General features: G+C 35.3%; 3 protein-coding genes across 3 annotated transcripts; 2 read left to right on the top strand and 1 right to left on the bottom strand.

Annotated features, from left to right (window-relative positions):
• The first annotated feature begins 1351 nt into the window (after positions 1-1351).
• Positions 1352-5583, top strand: LOC116113924. The gene is made up of 7 exons (XM_031400080.1): positions 1352-1730; positions 2814-2987; positions 3064-3156; positions 3238-3306; positions 4246-4452; positions 4962-5087; positions 5226-5583. The coding sequence occupies exons 1-7, from the start codon at positions 1464-1466 to the stop codon at positions 5388-5390; spliced, it is 1101 nt and encodes a 366-aa protein (XP_031255940.1). The 5' UTR covers positions 1352-1463; the 3' UTR covers positions 5391-5583.
• Positions 5584-5703: 120 nt separating this feature from the next.
• Positions 5704-6643, top strand: LOC116113925 (protein LIM1). The gene is made up of 2 exons (XM_031400081.1): positions 5704-6309; positions 6404-6643. The coding sequence occupies exons 1-2, from the start codon at positions 6000-6002 to the stop codon at positions 6418-6420; spliced, it is 327 nt and encodes a 108-aa protein (XP_031255941.1). The 5' UTR covers positions 5704-5999; the 3' UTR covers positions 6421-6643.
• A 4536-nt stretch (positions 6644-11179) lies between these two features.
• Positions 11180-12464, bottom strand: LOC116113910 (caffeic acid 3-O-methyltransferase 3-like). Its single transcript, XM_031400066.1, has 4 exons — positions 12379-12464; positions 11730-12043; positions 11582-11646; positions 11180-11434 (listed from the first exon to the last, which is right to left on the bottom strand). Exons 1-4 carry the CDS (start codon positions 12462-12464, stop codon positions 11180-11182), a joined length of 720 nt encoding a protein of 239 aa, XP_031255926.1.
• Positions 12465-12993: the final 529 nt, after the last annotated feature.

Genomic DNA, 12993 nt, shown 5'->3' with positions numbered 1-12993 from the left:
TTACTTTTGATTATAAATAAATATTTATATTATTTACGGCTTTAAGTCAGGAAAATGACCAATTTATCAATGAAAAGAAAAGCATTGTTACTTGACGTAGTGGGATGGTTTAACCTAGAAATAATATTTGTATTCAGATTTTAAAGATTGCACGGATTAACATATTACTAAATACTTGAGCTTACGTATAATTAGTATACCTGGTTAACGTAAAATTTTGCCCGCTTTTAAAGGAAAATAACGCTTTCCCTTATTAAAGCCCGAACTTAATACATTTATGATTTATCTCAACAAACTCACCATTTTTTTTCCACACAAAATCTATTTTTATTTATCTTTTTGTGAGATTGCTTGATATGAAATACGATTAGGACCCATTTGTTGATTGTCCATATGGCTAAGGTGGATTGGAAATAGTGTGAATATGTATACAATTTCAAATTCGATTCCTTATCTAATTAAGTGAGGATAAGTGAGGGGTCGTGATGTAAGGTTGTTATACTAGTCTTTTCTAATGATAATTGGACGGTTGTGACGGTGGATTGCTACGCTTAGTTTCCCTTAATCTCATTTAAGCATTCACGATTTAAGTGGAGATAAGTGGGAGGATTAGTCGATGTAAGACCCCATTTGAACATCTACGATTTAAGTAGGAATAAATGGAGGGATTAGCAGATGCGAGATCTCGTATGAGCATTCGTAATTTAAGTGAAAGATTAATTGATGAATTAGTTGATATGTACATAAGCTGACCCAAATACATTGATTAAAAAAAAAAGAAAAAAGAAATACAATCTCTCGACCTCATTTAAGCATTCACGATTTAAGTGGAGATAAGTGGGAGGATTAGTCGATACAAGACCTTATTTGAACATCTATAATTTAAGTAGGGATAAGTGGAGAGATTAGTCGATGCGAGACCTCATATGAGTATTCATAATTTAAGTGAAAGATTAATTGATGAATTAGTTGATATATACATAAGTTAACGGAATACCTTGATTAAAAAAAAAAAAAAAAAGGAAATACAATGAAGGGTTTAGTTTAGCAAGAAAAATGGTCACGAAGGCGGGTCTCGACCCAGAATTTTTTTTTTTCATAATTTAAAAAAGTATATACAGAATTTATTATATTATAAATAATTTTATTATAACCCTTTGCGTGATACTTTATAATAGAATAAAAGTATACGTGTACGTTACATTATAAATAATTTGGAAAATGTATAATAAAATAAAATTATATCGAAATAGAAAATTTGCATTTATTACAAAATCAAAATTAAATTGAAAAAGGAGAATCGCGCGTCTCCCGAGGCTTAATCAGTTACCATATAAAAGCAATAGATTAATCTCCCGCCATCACCACAAGCTTTTCTTCTCACTTTCCGAGTTCTGACTTTTTTAAAATCTCCGAAAGCAAAAATTAATTAATTTGAAAAAAGAAAAAAAAAGAAAACAAAGATGGATCTACCGGTGATAGATCTAGCTCCGTATTTGTCAGCCGGCGGCAAACCGAGCGGAGACGATGACGTGGCGAAAGTGTCAAGTGAACTCGGTCAGTTGTGCCGGGAAGTTAGTCGGATTCTGAGAGAAACGGGGGCTCTGTTGGTGAAGGATCCGAGATGTACGGTGGAGGACAACGATCGGTTCATCGATATGATGGAGAAGTACTTCGAGAGTCCTAAGGAGTTCAAGCTGTTGCAGGAGAGGCCCAATTTGCATTACCAGGTCTGAGACTTATAATTTTATTTTAGATTTTATTTTCTTTCAGCTTTTTATGTTTCTGGTTTTAGATTTGTTAAGAAGTGAGAAAGTTGAGTGAATTTTGACTAAACTGAGTGGGGAGGAAAAAAAATACATTTAAAAAGTTGAACTTTTAATGTTTTTGTTTGGTTATTGAGGAGATGTGGGGTAAGAGAGGAAGGTTCAATTGAATAAATGTGGAGGAAATAGAAAATCTTGATTCTTTCTTTGTGAACTTGAATTTGCGTTGCAATGTGGGAATATACTATTAATGGAATTTTTCTTGGTTTCTGTTTGGTTGCTGTGAAAGTGTGGGAAATGAAGGAAGATTTGTAACATGATTAGCAAAAGAACATTGTAAGGTTCAGAAAAAAAATTAACAAAATCTGATGTAGTGGTCTTTTTGGAAATTTGATAGAATTCGCATGGCACGAGTTGAATTAGGAACTATGTTTTTTTATTTTTTATTTTATGTTTCTTTTGGAGATGAGAAAGCTTTGGAAGAAGTAAGGAATATCCTTGCAGTATTTTACATGAAATGGCTCGGTTACTTTAAAAATCGAAAATATTGATTGACTATCTTTGGTTGTAGGCAGAACATATTCTAATGGGTATATGTTAATAATCAATATAACCAGTGGCATGTTGATGAGAAATTTTCAATTTTTGTCTTGAATGTATTGATCACACTTAGTTCCTAAACAGTGGAGTAATTATGTAAGTTTAGTACCTAATGTACAAAGATTGTCTTAGTTATATTTTGGCTTGTTTGTGATCGTTTAAAATAAAGTAAAGAGTTCTTTCCCTTTTGTATTTAACTATTGATGGGGTTTGATGCATATATAGAAGGAGTTGAAGTCGCTTTCTTTTAATAGTCTAGCAGAAAGTGAGAAATGTTGTTGGAAACTGGATAAAGATGCTTAAATTTTATTTAACAGGAATGAATTTTCACAAGAATAGATGGAAATGAAACAGCTTTTCTAGTTGCTAATGTTCATCTTGTAAGTTCAAATTGATGTATGTGGCATAAGTATGTTAAATAGGTTTCTGGTGTTATGGAGTTAATAGGTTGGGGTGACTCCAGAAGGAGTAGAAGTTCCAAGAAGCCTGGTTGATGAGGAAATGCAAGAGAAACTAAAAGTAATGCCCAAAGAGTCTCAGCCATCCTTGCCAAGGGGACCAGATCCAAAGTGGCGATACATGTGGAGAGTTGGTCCTCGGCCGTCAAACACCCGCTTTCAGGTTTCACCTTGCTGCTGTTTCAGTTATATTCATATAATTTGCCTACTGTATTCTAATTTCCATCTCTCTTGTGCAGGAACTTAATTCAGAGCCTGTCATACCTGAAGGCTTTCCTGAGTGGAAAGATACCATGGACTCCTGGGGATACAAAATGATATCTGCCATAGAGGTGAGTTAATTCTGCAGTTTGGTTTATGTAAAGCTGATTAGTATTATTTAATGATTTCTTGTACCTTAATTCTTGGCTCAGGTTGTTGCTGAAATGGCAGCTATTGGTTTTGGCTTGCCAAAGGATGCATTCACTTCTCTTATGAAGCAGGTGAAAAATGTTTACCAGTTCTATTTCAACTAGTTGTATCATTTAGTGTCTTCAAGTCTATCTCAAACTCTTTGCTGCTAATTTGTTTTTGAGACTAAAATCAGAATATAATAAGAAAGGTTTTTATGTTGTCAATGGTCTAATCAAACAGCTATTAAAAGAGCTTTGATTGCAAGTTTACTTTATTCTATCACACTGCTTGTATTTCTCTACTTTATCCGAGAAGTGGGAATACGCAATTTCCTTTGGCTTTTGTAATTTTAAATGATGGCACATGGATCCTTACAAAGTGGATTCTAATTCCATTTTCTGATTATATATGATTTTACAATAAAATGCCAGAACTGAAGTACTGTGTTATTTCCTTTTGACCTTTTTGTTTCTGGTTCTTTCTTTTTATCTTTCTCCTCCTTTTGTTTTCCAGAAAAATTATCAAGTTATTCAGCAATTAGAATCAACTATTTTAATCTGTTGCATATGAATTCTTGTTCATGCCTTGTCACAACTAGCCAGATGAGATTTTTGTATCTCATAGGCCAGGCTGAGAGGCCCACATCTTATGGATAAAAAAGGTAATATTGAATAAGTGAAAATGATTTGATGCTGGATTAAATAGATAATGGAACCTCCGTGATAATCTGGTCTGACCATATTTTGAAAGTTTCTAACAATTTGATAACTTGATTGGATGCTTCAGTTTCTGTTAAGAGTTTAGCTGTTTTTAGATGTTGCCTTCACTAGTATTTTCGGTTCTCTACTCAATAAATTCTCTATCCCAGAATTATTTGCCTTCTTACTGTTGTCTGCAAGTGGCACTTAATATCACTACATTACTTTTATTTCTATCTCTACATTGCTTTCATATCTATCAAAGAACTTTCTGTCCTTATCTACTTTATGCACTTTATAGCTGCTGATATTATTTCCTTTCAAATGCAGGGACCACATCTACTTGCTCCAACTGGGAGTGACCTCAGTCGTTATGGTCAGGAGGGCACTGTGTTTGCAGGATATCATTATGACCTTAACTTTCTAACAATTCATGGCAGAAGTAGATTCCCTGGTCTAAACATTTGGCTAAGGAATGGGCAAAAAGTTGAAGTGAAGGTTCCTGTAGGATGCCTTTTGATTCAGACAGGAAAGCAGGTAAGAGCATGATCTTTGCTTTTCTGTTGATGAATTGCTAGGATGCTGGTTGCAGAAACTAGTTCACCACCTGAATGTGCTGGCTTTTACAGAAAGCAATTAATCTAAATGTTTAAGAAAACAGTAATGTCACATTCTTAGATGTCGGATTTTGACAATCTTAAAGACTGATACCTTTACCATCATGGAAGTTATGCTTTGCCCAATTACTTTAAGATGTCAGAGTTTTATCTAGTTACTTGCATATGGTGTATATTGAGGCTCATTTACTTAGCCATAATGCTACAGATTAAATAAGTAGTTATACATATGTATACCATAATGAATTATGTCTTAATTGGGGGTGCTAGAAATTCTTCCTTTCTTCTGCAACATGGATTTTCACTGCTTGTATTTTGATTCCTCACACCTCATTAATTGAGTGCTTAGACTGATACACTAATGATCCATTATGTTTTTAATTTAACTTGAGTTGTTTCTCTTTGTACTGGGTATATGTATATGTGCAGATAGAATGGTTGACTGCTGGAGACTGCATTGCCGGCATGCATGAAGTTATTGTCATGAGCAGGACAATCAATGCAATCAAACTAGCATCAGAGCAAAACCGCAGCCTATGGAGAGTATCCTCAACGGTGAGTGTTGCCAACACGTATTATCAATTCTGTTAGCTCATTGTTTATTTTCATTAAGTGGCATTTTCAGAGTTCGTTGTAATGGACTTTTCTTAACTCCCAAGATGCTTATTTATGGTTATTTTTTGTCATATGTAGCTGTTTGCCCACATCGCATCAGATGCTGTGTTGAAGCCTTTAGGCCACTTTGCGGAATCCCCTCTTGCCAGCAAGTATCCTCCTATTTGTGCAGGAGAGTTTGTTGAACAAGAGCTCGCCGTAATCAATTTAAAAGGAAGTAAAGGGAGTCTTGATAACTTATAATATGTACAAATTTGCTTTGCTGTTTATCAAAGACATTAACAGCACCCCAAGTTTGTCGGGTTGAAATGACTTACACAATAAAGAAGAAAATGATACTGATATTTCATTTATTATATTACTGCATATTCTTGCAGATTAATTAAGAACTGCATAAATGTGCTGAATTATATGAATCTTTGATAGAAAGTGAACACATTAAGTTCTTGTAGAAGCTTATGATGGAGTTATTCGTGTTTTTTTCATTGGTTATGAGCCATAAAGAAATTTTTTATCCCTCATAACATTCCGTAATCATGTTTTTGAAGCAGTTAACCATGGACAAATTGATTTTTTTTTTTTTTTTTTTTTGTGAGCTTGGGAAAGCTGATTACTGGTGAGCATTTTTATTCAAAATAAATATCAGGGCTGCGAGGTATCATGAAATTTGAGTTCACCAACTGTGCAACCAATCTGTCAAGTTAAACTTGTGGGTGGCATGATCAAAATGGTTTTAGGTTAAGAGTTAGGAAGGAGGTGCAATATGGCATTGGCCTCTGTTTTCCTATATATGTGATTCTCACAGACTTAAGCCTTCACCACTGAAAAAAAATTGAAGTAATTGATTCGAACATGAAGGGTTTTAACTCTAAGGCTCTGCCAATTATGCTGGTGTTTGTTCTGGTGATGACATGTTTGGTGCAGCAAGGGCAGAGCCATCCTTGCGGTAACACATTTTTCTCTGCACTTGTCCAGCTGATTCCTTGTAGGGCAGCAGTTGCTCCCTTCAGCCCCATTCCTCCAAGTGATGCTTGCTGCAACGCTGTCAAAACTCTCGGCCAGCCTTGTTTGTGTACTCTCGTCAATGGCCCTCCCATCGCTGGCATCGACCGAAACATGGCCATGCAGCTCCCTGACAAGTGCACTGCCAACTTTGAACCATGTACTCTCTCTCTTTCTCTCTCTCTCAAGCACACACACAAACAAACACAGATTGATACAAATGAAATTATGACTAATTCAAATATGTGTTGCAGGTGATATTATGAAGTAGAAGTAGAAGTAGAAAGTAAGAAAGAGAAGAAGATTTCAGTGTGGCAGGGGAAGTTTGAAGAATAAGTGTGTGGAGGGCTCCAAGAAGCTTTCGTCCCACTAATTATGGATGTTAGGGCTATGACAGTATGATAATATTAGGGTTAATTATGTACTAAATTATGGGGGTTTGTGTCTTCTGATTTTCATTGTTATTGTTAATTATATATATAATTAGTACTATTACCACCAAGAGTATGCTTATGCTTCTTATCTATAATTGATACCATCTAAGGAAATACATAAAAGAATCCTAATTCATGAGATCTGACTACTCTTATTAAACAGACTTTCTTCTAACACAAGTGCTGATTCGAGAAAATATAATCTAGCTAGCACCATAGTGAGACTCTGCAGTATACTGGCAAATCTAATCTCCTGCAATTGGTCACCATTAACGTTGAAATGCGAGATCCCTTCAGGATCCTTTTATTCGTCTGCATTATCCATCTCCACCCTTCTCTTCTTCAAGGAGCTCACCAGTTGAACCAGAACAATAAAGATAGCATCTTCTTAATTATGTCCGTCCTTGATAATTAGAAATTAATCTCAACTACTTTTTTAAGCATATTTCTCGAACATAAAAGATAAACTTATTCAGAATCAATTGAGTTATTGGATTAGAATGTAGGCATATCCCATGATTAATCCGAGCAGTAACATGACAATTGGAAGCTTTTATTATTGAGGATTGAACTTTTTGTAAGTACGTTATTTCACATTTTATATAGATCGATCACTACGAGGAAAAAGACCTCACGGATTCTAATTTATGTTATTTCTTTTAGTTAATAATACCTAAACCATGTCATATTTTGAGCAAATGGGTTGAAGTGAACCACAGGACGACACAGAAGTTGTTGAGGCAAGCTCATTGCATGCCTGTTTCTCTGGAAATCTCCTGGATTTGGCTCTCGAAAATTACAGCCTTTGGACCAGTAGATAAAAGCTAGCTTTTTTTCTGTTTTGTGGCACTTCATTTGCAAACTAAACTACACGATTATGTGCAAATAGATTTGAATTCACATAGCTTTTTCTTGTGCTACCATGTATCTGCTTTTTAGTTCAAATGTTTGAATAAAATCTAAGAAATTTCAATATAATTGTATATTCAAAGATCATGGTCATGGAAAAGTGAGAGGTAGGCCAAGGTTACTGGTAAACTGAGAGATGGAATTTTATTCTTTTATTAAATGGGGTCTAAAAAACCATTCCTCTTAATTAATCTCTTAGGAAAGATAAGGGTCTCTCTCACTTTCTCTTTTTCTCGAGTTTGTTAGAATACAATTTCACAAAACTCCCGTTGACTCGTAAATAACCATGAAACTTAACCTTAGGTCTTCTACAGTATAAACTATAATAAAATAATATATCACATGATATGAAAATCTGCCTATTTGTAATATACGACGTCACTAGCTTAAGTTTACAGAAAGACTTATTAGACAATTATAACACTATCGCTTTTTTTCCCCCCAATATAAATAAATATGTCATGTGCTCAGGGTTATAAAACTATAGCTTAAGGTCAACATGAAAAATGATCAAACAATTCCATTGAATTTGTATCTGATCTTGAGAATAATATTTACGTGCAAAGTGATCAAATCTCCTGGTCTTCAAGATCTTCCTACGCCAAGTTTTATGGCCACGCACTCTCCATGTAATTATTAACACTTTCTCTATCTTGGAATTGTAATTGTCGCATTGTTTACATGTGCTAGGATCCTTTGAATCAATATATCTCCCACTGGCGTTTCAGGCTGGACTTTGAGGCCAAACCTGTAGCGGATTTTACGAGACGAAGCTTTCCAGATTATGTCTAATGGAGTCCAATCCTTCGGCTCCCTTTTCGAAGCGTTTTTGGTCCAGGAAAGCCAATAAATAGAATAATAACGAGATAAGATATTATTCTTGTTCTTTCAGGATCTGAAGGAAAAATGAATGTTTATGTTTAGAAATTAGCGGATTTTTGGGATATACTTTCTTTGAGGAAGATTAGAGCCAATAATGAAATTCTGTGGCTGCGTTTGTTTTAGTTTTGGGAATACTGGCTTCGTTTGGTTGGATTTTGGGAATACTACTTTTAGTATTCCCAAAAAAGTTAAACAGTAAAATACCCAAAAACTCATAATATTATTCAACTTTATTCAACATTTTTTAAACCCCCTAAATTTGTTAATTCAATTAAATACCCCTAAATATTTTTAATATTTTTGTTACGACGACTCCGACCACCCTCCGGCGGTGGTGGCCGGCTGTCCGTATTTGAGGGTGGATTGGGGGTGTTTTTGTTAACTTTTAATATTTTATTATAAGGGGTGTTTTGTAAAAAAACAAACATAGGGGGTATTTCGCAATTTGTAAATCCTACATCGTAATACCCGCCCAATTCAACTTTTTTTTTAACTTTTTTCAAAAAACTTTTCCCAAAAACACAAAATTGTGAACCAAACGGAGCCACTACTTTTAGTATTCCCAAAAAAGTTAAACAGTAAATTACCCAAAATTTCAGATTTTTGGGAATACTACTCCCAAAATTATTCAACTTTTTTTAAACCCTTTAAATTTGATAATTTAATTAAATACCCCTAAATATTTTTTTTTAAATTACAAAAACACCCCAATAATCCAAATTTACCAGATTCCGGCCACCACCACCGGAAAATGGCCGGAATCTGGTAGAATGGCGCACTACCGGCTGAATCTGGCCGGCAGTGCGCCGATCTAGCCTTTTCCGGCCAGATCCACGGTGGATCTGGCCGGAAAAGGCCAGATCTAAGGCCAAAGATCTGGCCGTTGACGGCCAGATCTTTGGCCGTAACACTCGGTCACGACGGCCAACAAACGGTCGTCGTTGACCATCAACGACGACCGTTTGTTGGCCGTCGTTGAGAGTAAATACGGCCAGATCTGGCCGTTGACGGCCAGATCTGACCGTAGATCTGGCCTTTTCCGGCCAGATCCACCGTGGATCTGGCCGGAAAAGGCCATAGCGACGCATGACCGGCAAGATCCAACCGGTCATGCGCCCATACGGTGACTCCGGCCACCTCCGGTGGTGGTCGCCGGCTGGGGGTGTTTGAGGGTGGGTTAGGGGTATTTTTGTTAACTTTTAATGTTTTATTATAGGGGGTATTTTGTAAAAAAACAAACATAAAGGGTATTTTATTAATTTATAAATTCTACATCGTAATACCCGCCCAATTCAATTTTTTTTTAACTTTTTTCAAAAAACTTTTCCCAAAACCCCCAAATTTTGAACCAAACGGAGCCTGTAGTTTTGACAATTGGAAAAACTATTTAATACCTTCAATGTCAGAATGATTTAAGAAATTAACAGAGAAAAAGTTGAATAAACCTGTTTTGATGTTCAAAAAAATATAAATAATTAATTTGAAAAGATACTGACAGATTTTGTTGAATCAACTTCTATGGGTGCGTTTGGTTCAGTATTTATATTCATATTCCTAATTCTATTTTCCAAATATTGTTTGGCACGTAGTTATATCCATATTCCCAATCTTATTCTCCAAATATTGTTTGGTACATTATTCCAAAGATATTACTATATATTTTTTAATTACTTTAGACTCCTTAAGCTTATTAATTTCAATAAATACCCCCAGAAAAAAGTTTAAAAATCAACAAAAACACCCCTATTAACCCATACTTGCCAGATTCCGGCAACCATCGTCGGTGGTAGCCGGAGTCTATACAATGGCCTACTTGTCGACCAGAAATGGCCGGAAGTTCACCGATCTGACCGAAAAAGGCTAGATCTGGGCGTCAGCAATGGCCAAAGAAATGGCCGTCGTTGACTGTCAACGACGGCCAAATCTTGGCCATCGTTGATCGAAAACAACGGTCATATCTTTGGCTATCACTGACGGCCAAAGATTGACTTCTTTTGACGTTTTTCGACTATTGATGGCAATATTTAGCCCGTGGTGGATCTGGCCGGAAAAGGCCATAGCGACGCGTTACGACATAGATCCTATCGGTCTGTGTCACAACGAAATTTTCAGGCCAGATTTTGGCGGTGGTGGCCGGAATCTGGCACTGTAGGTAGGTGGGGTGTTTTTGTTATTTTATATATTAGGGTGTTTAATTAAATTAGCAAACCTAGGGGCTTTTTCATTAATTTTTAAATTTTACCTCGTAATACTCCCCTATCCAATTACCCAATATTATTTCTAAAATCCTATCCAAAATAACATATATGACATATTATGTTATTTTGTTTTTTATTCCGGTCAACAATAATTCAGTACAGTTTTCCAGTAAATGAGGTTTTGCGTAAGTAGAGACTTAAAGGCTAATATATACATAACATAATATGAAGATTGAATCAATCTCAAGATCAGAACACCATAACTAATATATGCCATAAAATTTCATAAACACAAATAATGTTGAGATACACGACTGATTTTAACAGTTTCTTAATGCGGTAGCCTACTAATATTATATTGAGCTCTCACCTAATAGTTTAAACTTTTAAGTAGATGATAACTTAAGAGTACTAAATAGTACAAGAAGTATTGGTTAAGTACTTGTATTATTAGCTAATACAATACAAAGTTAACACCAAACCTTGTACAGTTTTATTTAGTACTATACACGTTATGCAGTACAATATGACATACCCATCGGCATTGAGGTATTTGATTTTATTTCAAAAGAAAGAAAATACGCTCGTAGGTTGATCGCACACACCCTTACTTATAAGATTCTATAACGGCTTCAAAGCCCTGAAAAGCTACTTGAAAGTTGGAAAATCCGGCTTTTCGGCACAAGCTCTCAAGTTCTTTTGTTGTCCTTTCTTTCCCAGATGAAAAATGCGCAATCATTGCCGTGTCAATTCTAGAAGTATACATAGAATACTTGTTTGACTCAGGTTCTTCTAGCAATACTACAGTTATAATAATCAGTTTTCCATGTTTTGGCAGTGCTGTGTAACAATTCTTTAGCAGCTTTATATGCAGTTTTCATCGCTCCAATTGTGAACTATACTCTGAAAAAAAGAGAACAATTGTAAAAGAAAGAGGAAGTGAACCAATTAAGTCATTGAATGTTGCATGTCAAATTCTAGTGAAATAATAGTTAATTTGCAAACAAACCTGTAACATAATTGCCTCTGCGGTTGGGACACTTGAAAACATATCTCCTCCAACATGTTCGATACCTGCACAAAAGTTTTACTCTGTTTTAAAATTGTACATAACTCTGATTAGGTATCTGGGAGTATCTATATATATAAATGAATACCAGGAAAAGTTGGTGCATTTTGTATAACATGAGGCAAATCATAATTAATGACCTTAATGTGAGGGTACATAGAGGTGATCATGTGGAGGCATTTGCCGGTTCCACCACCAACGTCAACCAATGATGCAAGTCCCTCATATCCTCTGTATGCCTCTAGAATCCCCTTCAGCTTAAATTGGGAAATACCAACCATCGCCTTATTAAAAATATTGCTGAAAGTTGGATCATTGCTCATGTACTCAAACATGTTAATACCATGAACTTTCTTGAACAAATCCCCAGCTCCTTCGAGAATCCCTTCATTCATATTCAACCTGTACATTTTACAAATAAGAGATTAATAAGTCAATAGAAAAAAGAAAAAAAATAAGAAAACTACGAAATTAAGTTTTGAATACATTTCATTTCGATGCATATACCAATGAATTTGGATCCTCTCCTAATTTGAGCTTTCGTGAAATTTTAAGAATTTCATGGTATGCGTGAATTTTCACTTTTCAATTGTTCAAATATATTTAGTTATTACATTTCTATTTAGTAATTGCCAATCCCAAGCATTTATTTGTTCAAGTAAAAACCCCAGATAAGAAAAGGATCCTGATCCATACCAAACTGGCAGCGCAGTTGGGTGGTAACGAAGGGCCGATACGTCAGATAAGCTGATGAGTTCATCATTGTTGTTGACAAAGAGTTGAGAGGCTGGTGTAAGAGCGTAAAGTTTCTCAATGCTGCCATCTTCGAAGGTGCGCAATAAGATTACACTTGAAGTTGGATCAGGCAATTCAATGACCTTGTCTCCGCAACTTCAGTGTCGCCCAGTGGTTCACTGCAGCCCGTTTGATAAAAAATGATATCAAGCACGCAGTGCAGGGACAAGTATATAATTTTAATGAATAAAATAACTTTTGCTTAAGTGCTTATAATAGCAAATATAGGAAATAAAGGATGAATTTTCAGTGTAATTTACATGTTTTATGAATTTCTACCCAGAACATTTGTGTATAGGAAATAAAGTTATTGCATTATTTTACTTTTTTATTTTGTATATCTTGATTTTAGAAAATTTTGATTTTATCCACTTTCTTATTTTCTGCACTTTATGATGGCTGAAGTTTTACAATGTATATACGCACTTGGTAACATGAACAACACAAGCATAAAGATATTATTCTTTGAAAAACTGCACGCGGCCACGAAACCACGAAGATTGAGGCCAAGAAACTTACGCGTTTCGACAAATGTTTAGGGCAAAGTATTGTGATAA

Source organism: Pistacia vera, unplaced genomic scaffold (assembly GCF_008641045.1).
Source record: "Pistacia vera cultivar Batoury unplaced genomic scaffold, PisVer_v2 Contig692, whole genome shotgun sequence".
In the NCBI taxonomy this organism is placed as follows: Eukaryota; Viridiplantae; Streptophyta; class Magnoliopsida; order Sapindales; family Anacardiaceae; genus Pistacia; species Pistacia vera.
Note: the sequence above shows the minus strand (reverse complement) of the source record. Positions and strands in the feature narration are given on the sequence as shown.

Coding starts and splice junctions, on each gene's coding strand:
- LOC116113925 (XM_031400081.1), top strand. CDS start 6,000: ATGAAGGGTTTTAACTCTAAGGCTCTGCCAATTATGCTGGTGTTTGTT.
- LOC116113910 (XM_031400066.1), bottom strand. CDS start 12,464: ATGGCAGCATTGAGAAACTTTACGCTCTTACACCAGCCTCTCAACTCT. Junction 12,044..12,378: donor AACTCATCAGCTTATCTGAC/GTATCGGCCCTT, acceptor TAAAATGTACAG/GTTGAATATGAATGAAGGGA. Junction 11,435..11,581: donor CAGAGGCAATTATGTTACAG/GTTTGTTTGCAA, acceptor CTGCATATAAAG/CTGCTAAAGAATTGTTACAC.
- LOC116113924 (XM_031400080.1), top strand. CDS start 1,464: ATGGATCTACCGGTGATAGATCTAGCTCCGTATTTGTCAGCCGGCGGC. Junction 1,731..2,813: donor GGCCCAATTTGCATTACCAG/GTCTGAGACTTA, acceptor TGGAGTTAATAG/GTTGGGGTGACTCCAGAAGG. Junction 5,088..5,225: donor TATGGAGAGTATCCTCAACG/GTGAGTGTTGCC, acceptor TGTCATATGTAG/CTGTTTGCCCACATCGCATC.